General features: G+C 46.8%; 1 protein-coding gene across 1 annotated transcript; it reads left to right on the top strand.

The window, feature by feature from the left end:
• Positions 1-1934: 1934 nt before the first annotated feature.
• Positions 1935-6611, top strand: HES2 (hes family bHLH transcription factor 2). The gene is made up of 4 exons (XM_082233290.1): positions 1935-2100; positions 2227-2322; positions 4078-4171; positions 6263-6611. Exons 1-4 carry the CDS (start codon positions 2008-2010, stop codon positions 6526-6528), a joined length of 549 nt encoding a protein of 182 aa, XP_082089416.1. The 5' UTR covers positions 1935-2007; the 3' UTR covers positions 6529-6611.
• Positions 6612-16484: the final 9873 nt, after the last annotated feature.

Raw genomic sequence — 16484 nt, 5'->3', positions numbered from 1 at the left:
ATGGACCCGCCGAAACCCGTAAGTACTGGAATAGGTTACTTCCGGGTTTCGGCGGTCATGCATGCGCAGAAGCGCTAAATCACACTTTGTGCATGCTCAGAAGCGCCGAATTGCAACCTGCGTGTGTGCAGACACGCTGCGAACACTGAGGGTTGTGACCGTGCATTACGCATGGATCACGTTCTCAACCTGAGCGTCCACTGTATATAACAGAAAGACTGTCCTGACCAGGCCATAAATACATTTATGGGTTCTTTATTTTTCAAATTAAAACAGCTCTTTTGCACAGAAATGCATTCACACAAAAGAGAAGTACAGTGGTACCTCGGGTTACATACGCTTCAGGTTACATATGCTTCAGGTTACACACTCCGCTAACTCAGAAATAGTGCTTCAGGTTAAGAACTTTGCTTCAGGATAAGAACAGAAATCAGGCTCTGGCGGCGTGGCGGCAGCGGGAGGCCCCATTAGCTAAAGTGGTGCTTCAGGTTAAGAACAGTTTCAGGTTAAGAATGGACCTCCAGAACGAATACTTAACCCGAGGTACCACTGTATTAAAAACAAAAGGTTTCCTTTGCAGGTACTAGGCCACTGTTCCATCTAGGCCAGTGTTGTGTTGTAATTGTTGTAATCTGCCCTGGGACCTTAGGGTGAAGGGCTGATTATTAATTAGATGAATGGTATGATTCTATAATTCTTAGCTTATTGTTCTTTGGTCAAGCAGACTGAGTACACACTCATACTAAAACACACATCACTAAGCAAAGGTAAGCAGCAGAAGAAGCACATACAGAATACTTTTTTTGTTAACAATAACAAAGAAACCCTGTAAAAACAGAGCAAAACATTATTTTAACCTATGTGATCTTCAGATGCTTCTCCACAGCCTGTTTAACAAATTTTGTGGTTCTATATATTGTGCAATTGGTGCTGGAGGAGACTCTTGAGAGTCTCATGGACTGCAAGAAGATCAAACCTCTCCATTCTGAAGGAAATCAGCCCTGAGTGCTCACTGGAAGGACAGATCGTGAAGCTGAGGCTCCAGTACTTTGGCCACCTCATGAGAAGAGAAGACTCCCTGGAAAAGACCCTGATTTTGGGAAAGATGGAGGTCACAAGGAGAAGGGGACGACAGAGGACGAGACGGTGTTCTCAAAGCTACCAACATGAGTTTGACCAAACTGTGGGAGGCAGTGGAAGACAGGAGGGCCTGGCGTGCTCTGGTCCATGGGGTCACGAAGAGTCGGACATGACTAAACAACTAAACACCACCACCAACAACAATGTTGTGAAATAATAATCAGTACTTGCAACAGAGTTTTTCTTTTCAGGGAGTCATTGCTAAGGCCTAGTGCGTGGGTGGGATGGGGCCTCCAGAAAATAATAATAGTTGTTGCTACTGTTATTGTGATTATCATTATTATTATTATTAGATCCATAGCTAATAATATCAATATCTACATTGCCTGGCAGTGACTTTCCAGGAATTCAGGTCTGAATCGCTCTCAGCTGTACCTGGAGTTGTTGGCGATGCAAAGCAAATGCAAACACTTTGGTAGTTGTTGTTGTTGTTATTATTAATAATAATAATATCGAGGGGGTGGCAGTAAGAAATGCCCCTGACTGGCCACGATAAAACTTTCCAAGGTGCCCCGTGAGAGGTCTGGACTGAGCACAGTTGCTCAGCTGCAGAGGTGCTTCCCCGAGTAACTCTCCCAAAGGGCCAGGAGGCATCAGGAGGGATTTTGAGTGCAAAAGGGAGCGGCAGATTAAGCGGCTTCCCCGGAGCAGATGGGCTGGGACTCAGCGCGGGACTGGGGCGTCCCCCGGCGACGCGGTGGCCCAGGGCGGAGCGACGGGGCGGGGACGCGAAGGGGCAGGACGGCTGCAATAAAAGCGGCTCTGGCGGGCGGGGAGTGCTGAATCCGCCGCCTCCTCGCTCCTCGCTCGCTCGCTGAGCACGCTCTCTCTGTCTCTGGGCGTCCGCTCCGACAGCCACCTCGCTCCATGCCGCCGCTCAGCTCCGACGCGCCGTCGAGGACTTACGGCCCCAAGATGGGCTCCCCGAAGAAAACTGGCGAGGCCACCCAGCTGAGAAAGGTGAGGGCCGCAAAGGCAGTCCCCGCTCCCCAGCCTTTTTCCCCGGGGAGGGATCCCCTTCTCCTCCTCCTCTTCCTTCTCCTTTTGCTCCCGTCCCGTCGGACTGACTGGCTTCTCCTCCCGCAGAGCCTCAAGCCGCTGATGGAGAAGCGCCGCCGGGCGCGCATCAACGACAGCCTCAACCAGCTCAAGACCCTCATCCTACCTCTCATCGGGAAAGACGTAAGTGGCGCTCAGTCCTGGCTCTCCCTGCAGCACAGGAAGAACACACACACACAGCGCCTCTGAGCCTCTGCAGAGCGCTTTTTGTAGCCCGCCCTTCCAGTCGCGCCCCCGTTGGCACCCCCTGCCAGTACTAGAAAGCTTCTATAGTAAGAACTTTGCAGGATCGGGCCAAAGAGACGGGTGCCCTCTAGAACAGGGTTTCCCGAAGGTCTCCTGCTTTTTTTGGACTACAACTCCCATCAACCCTAGCTAGCAGGTCAAGGATGATGAGAACTGTAGTCCAAAAACAGCTGCAGACCCAATTTTGGGAAACGTTGCCTAGATGCTGTAGGACTTAGACTGCCATCCTTCATGACCCAGTGGGCATGCCAGGGATCCTAAGGAAGGGAGCTGAAAATAAAACTGCCAATATCCTCAAGGAAATCAGTGGTGCAACTGCTTTTCTGCAATGCTGTGCCCCGTTCAGATCACCCCTCCTCAGAAAAAAGGTATTGTGGAGTTGGAGAAGGTTTGGAAAAGGGCAACCAAAATGATCAGTGGGATGGAGCAATGCCCTTATGTGGGAAAATTGCAGGTTTTGGGACTTCATTGTTTAGGCAACAGGCAACAGAATAGAAGTTTATAGCTTTGTTTTCAATCTGTTTTAGTGTTTAGACTTCTGTATGTTTTAAAGCACAGTTGTAAATTTCTCTTGATTTTGTTTTAACTTTTTGTAAACTGTTTTGAGGGGTTTTGGTTTGTTTTTACAATAAGCAAGGTAGTAATTGTATTACATAGATATAAAATTATGCATGGCATAGAGTAAGTGGGTAGAGATAATATTGTTCTTCCTCTCTTGTAACTCTCAAACTCCTGGACATTCAATGAAGCTGAATGCTGGAAGATTCAGGAAAGATGAAATCAAGTCCTTCTTCCACACAGCACATAGTTAAACTATGGAACTCAGTCCCACTAGAGGCAATGAGGGCCGCAGACTTTAACAGAGGATTAGATTCATGGAGGAGGAGGAATGCTATCCATAGCTACTAGCCTGAAATGCTAGTTTCACTGTTGGGAGTCAGTATTGCTTCAGGAAGCTGCAGGAGGGGAAAGAGCTATGGGTTTCCTAAAGGCATCAGGCTGGCCCATGTGAGAATAGAATGCTGGACTAGAGGGGCCTCGGGCTTGATCCAGCAATCTCTTATCATGTTCTAGCCATTGCCCATCCTGAGTTCAACATCTAGAGCACTCCATATTCCACACTGGTGGGCTAGCCAGAGCTCTCACCTGGATTCAAGGCATATTCCCTCAATAATTGGAGACCACATTTATTTCCCTCAGTCTTTTTTCCATGGATTTGCCCTATCCATGGTTTAGTTGGGGGGCTGGAAACCTACACCCCCCCCCCGATGTTATTGGACTCCCATCAGGTTAGCCAGCTCAGCCAGTAGTCAGGGATGAAAGGAGTTTGACATCGAGCATACTTAGGGGTGGAGCACAGGTTCACATTCTGGTATTGAAGGTTTGCACAGAAAAGTTATTCTGGCTGAACCGGCAATCTTTTCTCTCTGTGGCTCCATCCCACCTAGTGTCTCCCTGCCATTAGCCTCCATTAGATGGGTGCCCACTCTTTCCTATTCACATCCAAAATCCTCTTCCTTTTCTCATCTCTTCACTACTTGGTATCTCTGGGTCCCTTTGCAACATCCTCTGTGCCTTTTCTTGCTTTTGAGACTCCTAAAGCAACCCTCTCTTGCTCCCTTTCCTTTCCAGAGCTCTCGCTATTCCAAGCTGGAGAAGGCCGACATCTTAGAGATGACTGTCCAGTTCCTCAAGGAGCTTCCAACCCCTTGCGCTTCCGTCTCTGGTGAGTGATGTGACATTCACACATGATGCACGAAATGGCATCACTTAATTTCTTACAACTGAATTATCCAACACAGGGGAGCTGACCGATGAATGTGGGAATAGATCCCAGTTTTGTTTTGTTTTTGGTTTTTTTAAGTGTTAGAAGAGGCTAGAGATCTAGGGGCCCAGTGCAAGAAACTGGTGCTTAGCATGCCTGGGCCAGTCCCTCACAACAGCCCTGTGTGTAAACACTTGAGCAAGGACTGAGCTTGTCTGAACCAGTAAAGGTGGTTGGCAGAGAAGAGGGGCTGAATGGATCTTCCACACCATACAATTAAAACACTATGATGCCAATTTGAACAGTCGTGGCTTCCCCTAAAGACTCCTGAGAGCTGCAGTTTCTTAAAGGCACTGAGAGTAACAATACCCAGAGTTCCCTTTGAAGAGGGATTGAATGTTAGACCACTCAGAGAGTGACAGCTATGTGAGGAGGAATAGCAACTCTTAGCACCCTGAACAAACTACAGCTCCCAGAATTCTTTGGGGGAAGCCATGCCTGTTTAAAGCGGTGTTATGTACTAGGTTGAATAGGATCCAAAATGCAGCAGTCTGATTGGTCCTAGAACAATAGGATTCAGAATGCAGCAGTCTGATTGGTCCTAGAACAACAGGATCCAGAATGCAGCAGTATGATTAGTCCGCAGGAGCCACCCAATCCAGCTCCATGTGGAAGTGAATCCACAACCTGATTGGCCTACAGGAGAATCCTAGAATTAGCCAATCACATGCAGCCCGTTGTGTAAATAATGTATATAAAGCAGATATTTTGGGGAAACTTTCATTCCTCCTCACCACTATGAGCTGAATAAAGAGCATGAAATCCACTCTTGACTCTGAGTATATTTCAAGCGGTATGATAGTTCTTTAGATATATGATGCAAATGTGCCCCAGGAGCACAGGAGAGAACTCAGCCGAAGAGGGGTTGCTGTCATCAGCGGGAAGGTTCTCTGCCACAGAGAGCCTCTTGTCAATCAGCGCTGACAGCACTGACCTAGATTGACCCAGGATCTGACTCAGTTACAACCTGCTCATCAGACCTCATGAGGCTACTTTATAGGGAAGTCAGACCATTTGGTCTCTGCTCTCTCCCCTAGCCAGAATTTAGGAGACATGGGCAAAATCTTTGAGAAGAATTCCTACCTGGCTGAGACCTTAACTCTATATTGATAATACAGCACATAGGGCTTTGTGGGTGGAATTCAAAGATCCTGGAGTCTCTGCTCCGAATGAACTTAGTCTAAAACTGATTTTGGGGAAAATAAGAGGGGGGAAATGAGATAAATGGGATAAATGATGGTGTTGCATGATGGGATAGATGAGGTCCATGCTTCATTTGGCAACATGTCCTCAGTACTGTCAAATTTCCCTATTTACACCAAAACAAATTACAGGGAGAAATTATCTGAGCAAAGCAATAACATGCTTATACCAGTTAAATCATCACAGTTCCCTCCCAAAAGAATCCTGGGAAGTGTGGTACTTTAAGCATGGAAGGCAGGGTATTCTCTGTTCATAAAATCATAAAATCAAAGAACTGTAGAGTTGGAAGGGTCCCCTGAGGGTCATCCAGTCCAACCCCCTGTTGCTGACCTCTGAGTGGGTGCTGTAAGTTCAACAAAGAATAATGTGTGTTGTATTACTTTCTGTGGCTGGCACTGGTACCCAGCTCACAGACACAGAAGAGGAAGAGTTTGGATTTGATATCCCGCTTTATCACTACCTGAAGGAGTCTCAAAGCGGCTAACATTCTCCTTTCCCTTCTTCCCCCACAACAAACACTCTGTGAGGCGAGTGGGGCTGAGAGACTTAAGAGAAGTGTAACTACCCAAGGTCACCCAGCAGCTGCATGTGGAGGAGCCGTGAATCGAACCTGGTTCACCAGATCACGAGTCTACCACTCTTAACCACTACACCAAGCTGGCTCTCACAGAATTGTAGAGTTGGAAGGGACCCTGAGGGCCATTTATAATCCAACCCCTTGCAAAGCAGGAATCGCAACTAAGGAATCCCTGACAGATGGCATGACAGATTTCTCTTTCCCCACCACAGGCTCTGCAGACAGTTTCTGTGACGGCTACCACACCTGCCTGTCCCGCCTTGCCACCCTCCTTCCTAAATACAACTTCCTGAACCGTGAGGCCTGCAGCACCCTCCTTGGGCATCTCCAGCAGGCCTTTGCGCAGCAGGGCTGGCTTCGGGACTGTTCCAGCCCAGCAGACTTGTCCAAAGAGCCAGGCTTGGAGAGGGCCCCATGCCCACCTAGAAGGGTCCAGGAAGCCCCTTCACCACAAACAGCACTCTGGAGACCTTGGTAGAGCCACAGAACTTCTCGGCTTAAAACTGAGAGCCCTGCGTGCTCCTGTTTTCTCTGTACGGCACCCGTTTTCGGACGGGGAGTGGCTGGAGCAGAGCCCTGTGCTGCGAAAGGATTGCCGATGTGCAGAGAGAGATCCGCCTGCAGAAACGGCTGTGTCTAAGAATGATGTGCTGCTCTAGCCTTCCAGCCAGCCTCAGCTGGGCATAAATAACGTTTACCTGGTAATTCAGGTGTGATTGGATCGTTCCTAGTCGCTCCTGACCCAGTTGAATGACCTGCCCTCAGATGAAGCTGCCTGCTGTGCCTCTGCATGGCAGTTCCCTGTGTTCTGTTTAGGGAAGGATCACTCCGTGATAGAGCATCTGCTCTGCATGCAGAAGGTTCTAGATTCAATCTCCAGGGAAGGTTGGGAATGCTCCCCCTCCAGAAACCCTGGAGAGAGCTGCTGCCAGTCATTATAGATGATCCTGAGCTAGGTCCAACTGTGGTTGGATCACAGCAGTTGGAACACTTGTCATATGTTCCTTTAGACAATATAGGACCACCTCCTTCCAATCGGGAGGAGCACCCATGACATGGACTCGTGCAGAGACATGTGAGAGGGACTCCTCTGAGGGCAGGTGATTTCTTACTCTGAACATGTGTGCATGCAACAGAGTAATGTGTCTTTCTTTTCATTCAGAGTCAGGTATCAGTTGCCTGGAGAAAACTGCTAACTCTTTCTGAGGAGCATCAAGGGTCTGGGGAGACTTCCTGCTCTCTCTCTCTCTCTCTCCAGACATCTCCTTTCTTCCTCCCATAGCCACAATGGGGGGCGGGATGGAAGGCCAGTAAACCCCGCGGGTTGTTCAATTGTCTTTTTCTTCCCCCTGGTCTGTGACTTGCACAAATCCGGCGTGGCTTGAGCCAAAGACCGGACAGCACTTTAAGCCTGTATATAATAATGGATTTGATACACAAATAAAAATAAAGAAAAAATCATGTTTGTTTGTTTGTTAAATGCATGTATTGTTCTATGATGAGAATTTAAGAAGAGCCTGCTGGATCAGGCCGGCGGCCCGTCTAGTCCAGCATCCTGTTTTCAAAGTGGCCAACAAGGGGCCTGCGGCGAAACTAGCAAGCAGGACCTGAGCACCAGAGCTCTCTCTCCCCTCCTACTGTTTCCAGCAACTGGTATTCAGAAGCATTGCTGCATCTGACCCTGGAGGCAGAGCATAGCTATTGTTGGCAAGTAGCCATTGATATCCATCCATGAATTTTCCCAATCCACTTTCTCCATGCTGCACATAATTTGATAAACGTCTTTCACGCCATCTTCTCTCTAGACCAAAAACTACAAGCTTTCTTGGTATCAGTTTGTCAAACATAGATTTATCATTATGGGATACATTCATGGATTGCATTTATATCCCAGTTTTTTTCTCCAAAGAGCTCTAGATGCCATTCATGGTTTCCCCCCTAACAACAACCCTGGGAGGTAGATTAGCCCAGGATGACTCAGTGAACTTCCTGGCTGAGTGGGGATTTGAACCCAGGTCCTAGTCCAACACTCTAACCCAGTGGATCTCAAACTTTTCCCCCTGGGCCACACTTTCAGAATAAAAATTTGCTTGAGCCACACCAAAAAAATTTATTGATGAGGAATATGTTGTGGGGGGCAACTCCTAGCAGTGCTTGATTTATCATACAGAACACAACTACTTTATAATATGATCATGGGACATCCAGAAAGTACAAAACAATGCAGCTACATAAAAACATTCATCATTCCCAAAATATTATAAACGAACCTCTTACATATGCACTTAAGTAATAATGTAATAATGTGTGTATACCAACTCAATGAGGTGTGAACTTGCTTTTGCCAGACAATCTCATTTATATTGGGTCTAATCTGAGACAAACTCATATCAACGTAAAGAAGCCTTTCCCTTTTCTGATCTTCCATATTTGTCAGAGTTGAAAATCCCTATTCACATCAATATATCATGGAGAACTGGAGAATTGTTCTGCCTCTTGTTTTGAGCGTACATCTAGCCCTATTTTGCAAATAAAAAAATATTGTATTTAAACTATGCTACGCTACACTGACATGGTTAGGTGTTTCTTTGATTGTCCTTGAATCTTCCTGCCACACTCATCATCCATTTCCTGCCACACCAGTGTGGCACACCACACCCTTCGAGAACCACTGCTCTACCCACTACACCACACTGGCTCTATCTACAACAGGGATAAACTTTGAACAGGGATGAACTTTCAAACCACTGGTTGGACAGGTTGCTTAAACACTTTGCTATACCATCTCCCCCTGTAGGTTTTCCCCAGAAAAACCAGTCCCTCTTAGTACATTAGATCCACTCCAATATGGGGAAGGACTGGTGGTAGAGGGGAAGAGAGAGAACGTGCCCTCCCTGCTTTGTGATCCATGTCAATTTCTGAGCTTGGCAGCCACCCCCCTCAACCCAGAACTTTGCTCTGGTTGCCCAAACATGTCCCAGCCATGGCGCCAGTTATTGCTCGGGTTCCTCTGCTCCTGGGGCTTTGCCCGGTCTTGTCCCCAACCTGCAAGCCTGCGGTGCTGTGAAGTGTGTTGCCAGCCACATATCTACAGTATGTGAGGGTGTGACAGAGGAGACTTGCAAAGGGCTCATTCCCTAGCACCCAATTTCCCAAGCAAGAGACCTGCAATGGCTTCCTCAGTGATAGCATCCCTTTGCCCTTATTACAGTCCACCACCTCCTGGGAGAAGTGGTTACAGCTCTGTGCCATTTCATTAGAGATCTTAAAACAACGCAGATTCTTGGAACATAATAACAGGCTGCTGGATCAGGCCAATGATCTACTCCAGTATCCTTTTATCCTTGTGGCCATCCAGGTGTCCTGCTGGGAAACCAGCAAGCAGGAGTCAAGCACAAGAGCATTCGGCTCACCTGCAGCTCCCTGGCAGCTGGTATTCAGAAGTATTTAAATAGCAACTTGATGAAAAAGTGGCAGGCCAAAGCACAGGAGGAAAGCTGTAGTCGTTTTAGAGGAAGAAATGAACTGAAATAATGGGCTGGGGCTGTGTGCGGCAGTGCAAGGACAGGGAGTTGGACTATATGAGTCTTTTGGGTCTCTTCCAATGCTACAATTCTAGGAAAAGCTCTGCATGCAGAAGGTCTCAGGCTCAATCCGCAGCAGAATCTCCAGATAGGGCTGGGAATATCTCGAAACCCTGGAGACCTGCTGCACACAGACCCTGAGACATCTTGGTAGATTCCGTCTCCAGAGCGCCCAAATTCCTTATCCTGCTGGCACCTTGAAAGTGCTAGATCAGCAGTCATGAGACGCGGAAGCAGCTGCCTGATGACTGACAAGTCTCCTGGGAGCTCCTGCTAGATACTCCCTCTCATCAAGACGGCTGTGCCCTGGTGATTGGCCAAAAACAACCACCACCAAAACTCCAGCAGAGGCAGAGAAATGCCAGTCAATTTCCAAGCTGTGAAACCCAAGAACAATGACACTGCAAGGCAGGACCAATTCATGATGGACAGATCTATCGGCTACTGTTAGTATTATTAATTTACCTGCCCTTCCTCCTAAGGTCCTCAGGTGGGTTACAGCATCAAGACACAATATTAAAAACAGTTTCAAACAACCTGCAACCACAGAAATCAGGTGGGTCCTAAAAATATACATCTCAAGTGTCAAAGGCAATGGTGAAGATTTGTGTCTTCAACATTTGCTGGAAACTGTGGTGTGTAGTGCCAGGCAGCTCTGCCACCCCCAGGTACAGTATAATTACTACCAGCCTCAGTTTGTACTGCTGTGATGGCTGGGGCTGATGAGAGTCGTACTCCAAAATTTCTGGAGGGTGCCAGGCTCAGGAACACCATTCAAAATGTATCTCCACTGCATGAGGGCTAGAAACTTGATTGTTAAGAAATGGAGAAATTAACACAGAGACTGATGGCATGTAGGGAAGGAACTGAGTCAGACAAATTTCAGAATACATAGTATACCTTCATTACAAATGTAACTGAAGAAGCTTCTTCCACTCATCCTTGGTCAGCTGTGGCTAAATATTCTGGGCTGATACCCACAAAGAAAATGCACATTAGTTAAAGAATTCCATATACAACTTTAAACCTGATAGTATTCTACATAATAATATTCTCTGTCCGTTATTATTGTGACGGTTATCCATTTTTTTTGGTATTTTTATAACCAACACACACACACACACTCAAAAAAATCTGGTATAGCAAAGGTGAGAAACCTATAGCCCACCAAATCTTGTTAGGTTCCAACTACCATTATTGCTAACCACTCAGCTTGCTGATTGGGGCTGATGGATGCTGAAGACTGACATCCTCTACAGGAGCACTTTGGGATTTCCAGTCAAAATGTAAGATTGCCAGACAGGCATATGAGGGGCTGACACTCATGGAATTTCTGAATCACTGTAGAAGGGACTGTATGAGGTCACCTCTTTAATGCTTTGGTGGGAATTACTAACAAAGGAGATAATCTTATGTACTTACTTCCTGAACTCCCTCTCTTCTTTCAAGCCAGTGATGTGAGCAGATGTACATGCCTGAGTTCTGCTTAGGGCCCAGACTCCATGTTGGAAACCAGTTTTATATTTTGTAACTAATAAGTATCTTTTACCTTCATACTACTTGGATGTATTTGCTGCTTGCATTGAAATGTAAGTAAACCTTTTGTTTCTCTTACTAAAATGTGCAGCTCATTCTTAGCAACGGGGACAAAGAGGTCAGCAGACCACAAATAAACAGGGATAAACAGTGTAATTGCCTGACTCCTCACTTCCAGTAAGCTGCAAAAGCACATAGGTGTTTTTACACTGCTAAAGGGGCTTTACAGCCTGGTTACTCTTATATTTCTCCCACACACACAGGATAGGAGCTTTAAATTTTAATTTACAGATTTAATGCTTAATTCATCTCCATCAACCACAAGTTCTTTACTCCTGCACCAGATTCTGCAGATGCAGGTTAATAATAAGTCACAAATGGGGCTCCATCCGAATTCTTTTCATGGGTAAGATTGCAGAACATTAACAATGCAATCTTATGCATACCTACTGAGAAGCAAGTCCAGTGGAGCTCAGTGGGATTGAAACCACCTCCCTGAGAGTAAGCCCCACTGAACTCCATGGGATTTACTTCTCAGGGGATAGAACTGTGTTGTAAAAGTCAAGTTGAGCAGGACCGACCAATGCCCAAAGGTGAAAAGTAAAGTTGAAACGCCAGTGCAGATCTTATCCTCCTGCTGGGGTGCCCCAGTGCTTAGCTCATGAAGTGGAGCAGGGAGCACTTGGTTCAATTGCTTAATTACCAGTTGCTCATGTCTCCTCACTTCTACCCTTTCCTGAAAACCTGGGGCTATTGCAAAACTATTTTCCAACCACAGAGAGAAAAGGAACACAAGAACTCGTGGACATCCAGTGAAACTGAATGCTCAAACACTCAGAGAAATAAAATCCTTCTTCCTGCAGCGCATAGTTAAACCATGGAACTCCCTGTTAAACCACGGAACTCCCTCCCACAAGAGGCAGCAATGGCCACCAACTTGGGTGGCTTTTAATGAGGATTAGACAAATTCATGGAGGAGAGAGCCATCAATGACTACTAATCCTGATGACTGTTTTCTACCTCCCCGGATAGCGGCAGTAATGCTTCTGAATGCTGGTTGTCGGAAACCACAGGAGGGGGAAATGCTCTTGTGCTGAGGTCCTGCTTGCAAGCTTCTTACAAGCATCTGGTTGGCTACTGTGGAAACAGGATGCTGGATAGATGGACCATTGGCCAGATCTAACAGACTCGTCTTATGTTCCTATGTAAGCAGGAGGAGATGAGTCCTCTGGAAGATGCTCTGCAGAAATACTCATGGCGTGGAGAAAATGATGGTTTCCTCTCTTTCTTGGAATGCTAGAACTTGAGGTCACTGAATGAAGCTGACTAGCAGGAGGTATTCAGAACAGACAGGAAAAAGTTTGGTCTTCATTCATCCTGTGATGCACTGGTGGGATTCACTACAAGACTGGACAGATACATGGAGATGAGGTCTCCATTAGGGAACATCTATAGCCCTTCAGATGTTCTTGGATGGACTCCAAACCCTCTTAGCCAATATTGAGGGTAAATAGCACCACTATAAGTTTACCAAGTTTAAGAGAGTATTATAGAGCTGGTGAAGCTTTAAAAGCTGTACGTATAGACTCCAAAAGCCAGTGTAGTGTAGTGGTTAGAGTGTCAGACTAGGACCTGGGAGACCAGGGTTCAAATACCCACTCAGCCATGAAGCCCAGTGGGTGACCTTTGCGAGTCACTCACCATAACCTCCTACATTTCACAGATGAAAATAGGGACATCTTATTCCATACCCTCCAACATTTCTCCGTTGAAAATATGAACGTTCTATTCCATATCTCCCAACATTTTTCTGATGAAAATAGGAACATCCTAATGAAAAGCGGGACGTTCTGGGATCAAATCAGTAGGAGAAAATAATAAAGGCCAACCAGAGAATATTGAGAAGCAAAGCAGCTACTAAGCCTGATCTTTATTAAAGCTGTTGCAACAGGGTGCTCCCCTCACACGCAGGAGATTAGAGGAGGACCCAGAACAAAGATGTGCCCGCCCTTGTATAGGCATTTTAAATTGCCCGCCCTGGAGTCCAAGACCACCCCTAGAAACATCATACAGCGGTACCTCAGGTTACATACGCTTCAGGTTACATATGCTTCAGGTTACAGACTCCACTAACCCAGAAATATTACCTCGGGTTAAGAACTTTGCTTCAGGATGAGAACAGAAATCGTGCTCCGGCGGTGCGGCAGCAGTGGGAGGCCCCATTAGCTAAAATGGTGCTTCATGTTAAGAACAGTTTCAGGTTAAGAACGGACCTCCGGAACAAATTAAGTACTTAGCCCAAGGTACCACTGTACATACATCACAGAAGAGGCGGTCTACAACAGAAATCTGAGTGTGTTGTTCATCTCCTATCTGGCAGGTTATCTGTTAATGGTCACTTGATTGGCTTACCTGGGGAGCCTGGCCAGTCTTTTGTAATGATAAATAGTTAGTAATGATAAATACTTAGTTCCTGAGCCAGGTCACAGGCTCATCCTATTCATACACAGACATACACTTAAGACAGGATTTGTGAAGGAAAAGACAATGGGGAGGCTTTTCCGTTTTCCTTCGACCTTGCAGAGAAATATTTGAGGTCAATTTGGGTGGGACAAAATCGTTTCAGGACTTTTTCTGTGGGGTTTCAGACATGTGGTTTTGTGTGTGTGTGTGTGTGTGTGCAACCCTAAAATTCTTATAACACGGGTCTGATGCCCTCTCAGCCTAACCTACTTCATAGGATAGTTGGGAGAATGAACAGGGAAGAGGAGAGCTACACTACTTTGAGCTCATTGGAGGAAAGGTGGGATATAGAACCACAGAACTGTAGAGTTGGAAGGGACCTCAAGGGTCATCTAGGCTAACTCCCTGCAATACAAGAATCAGAGCTGAAGGCTCCCTGCAGATGGCCACCCAACCTCTGCTTAGAAACCTCCAAGGAAGGAAAGGCTTTTAAGCAGGGGTTGGATGGCCACCTCTCATATAAATGTAATGAATGACTAAATCAAATAAAATCCCATCAGCCCCTGCAGCTGGCATGGCCAATAGTCCAGGATGTTGGGAGCTGAGCTACACAGCAACAACTGGCAGGCACCTGCTTGAGGAAGGCCATCCCTAAGGATGCATGCAGCTCCCTCCCTGAGTGCTTTCCTTGATGGGAGAGATTTGCTGGAGGTGTCTGTGGTGCTCAGGCAGAGCTGCCCGGGCATGTTCTGGGGAGACAGGCCGCTCAGCCAGCCACCCACAGGGCTCGCAGGGAGCGCGTGACTCAGCAGTTTCGCTCGGCAGTTCCAAGGAACCAGGTGAGGCCTCCAGGCCCCCGAGGGATCGGCATCCTACTGGCAAGCCCTGGACTGATTTGAGCACCGTGGGAAAGCAGCAGCCTGCCTTGCCCCTGCTCGACCCACGTGGCTAGCTGTGCATGCCTGTCTCCCTTGCAGCCTCGGGCAGCTACTGCACTCTGGGCTGCTTGGGCCAAGGTGTGCCAGAGAAAGCAACACACTTTAGCCAATCCAGAAGAGACCTGATATTTGGTTGGGAAGGTATCTAAGACCATTAGGAAAGCCAAATTTCACATTGCATTGTGGAGAGGGAGTCCTGTGTGTCTGTTTGTTGTGTATAAGATAAAATAATGTCAAGCAGCGCAGAATTTCTCAAGGGTCCTCCAAGGCTTTGGCAACATGCACTTTAGGAGTTATTTTTTCAGCTGATGCTAAACTCCACATATTTTTACACCAAGGTGGAAGTCGCAAGTTCTGTAAAGTTTTCAATTTTGCAGCAACTGAGCTTCTGGCAGCCACCAGAAACCCTTCCGCTGATTGTCCCACAAATTTAGTAAACAAAGCTGTGGTGAAGTAGGAATGCAATGTTTGAGTATTTTGGTCATTCTTGACAAACCATATTCCAGAATTTGAAAAAAAAAAATGCCTCTTTTTCCACAACCCCTCCAACAGTTCTGAGAAGATTATGATGTCATATAGGCAATTGTGTTGTGCCATCTTTGAAAGACTTTCATAGAACACTCTCCCACTTCCATTGAAAGTGGTCTATATGGTTTAGATGACCATAGTGCATACCATTTTAAATCCTTTATTTGTGTGTGCAGGTCCTTTTCCTGTGTAGGTTTAAGGCCCAGCTCCTCATGAACCAGTTCACATTGAAGGGGCTCAGCCAACAAGCCAGCCAGAGGCCACAATCCAGCTCTCCTGCCCTTTCTGCTTTTTATTTATTTAATATTTTTAACTTTGCTGATGTGGCAGCTTTCCCTCTGAAAGTTATTGTTGAGGGCACACCCACTCCCAGTTCCTTATTTGTTTTTGTCACATGGGGCCATCTCATATGTGCCTGAGCACTCTGCAAACACAACAGCTTTGTTACGGTGTGTGTGTGTGTGTGTGTGTGTGTGTGCGCGCGCGTGCGTACAATATGCATCTCAAAGGAGACGGTCCCCTCCTCCATTCCTTCCAAGGTTTAGGGACATATCAACTATTTTAAGAATGAAAGAAGAACCTGCTGGATCAGCCCAATGACCCATCTAGTCCAGAATCCTAGATGCCCCAAAGGGAAGCCCACAAGCAGGACCTGAGTGCAAGAGCACTCTCCTAACCTGCGATTCCCAGTAACTGGCATTCAAAAACATTTATTGCGTATGACTGTGGAGGCAAAGAAAAAGGGACACAGGTGGCACTGTGGTCTAAACCACAGAGCCCAGGGCTTGCCGATCAGAAGGTCAGCGGCTCAAATCCCCGCAACGGGGTGAACTCCTTTGCTCGGTCCCTGCTCCTGCCAACCAAGCAGTTCGAAAGCACGTCAAAGTGCAAGTAGATAAATAGGTACCACTCTGGTGGGAAGGTAAACAGTGTTTCCGTGCGCTGCTCTGGTTCGCCAGAAGCAGCTTAGTCATGAAACCCACTTAGCTTAATCATAAAACCCACTGACAAATACCCCTTCCTCTTGGTTCATGTGGGAACCAATGACACTGCAAGCAATAGCCTCCAGAAGATCAAAAGAGACTACGAGGCTCTCGGCAGGAAATTGAAGCAACTAAATGCACAAATTGTCATCTCGTCTGTCCTCCCAGTTGAACGACGTGGCCCAGGGAGAGAGGGGAAAATAGTGGAAGTGAACAGCTGGCTTCGCAAATGGTGTAAACAGGAACGGTTTGGATTCTTAGATCACGGACTGCAGTTTCTTGAAGATGGACTTCTGGCAAGTGATGGGCTGCACCTCACAACGGTTGGGAGAAATGTTTTTGCCAAAAATCTCAGAAACCTCATCAGGAGGGCTTTAAACTGACTAATGTGGGGGAGGGAGA

Source organism: Podarcis vaucheri (assembly GCF_965113315.1).
Source record: "Podarcis vaucheri genome assembly, chromosome: 7".
Classification (NCBI taxonomy): Eukaryota; Metazoa; Chordata; class Lepidosauria; order Squamata; family Lacertidae; genus Podarcis; species Podarcis vaucheri.
This window is presented reverse-complemented; position numbering and strand designations above follow the sequence as displayed.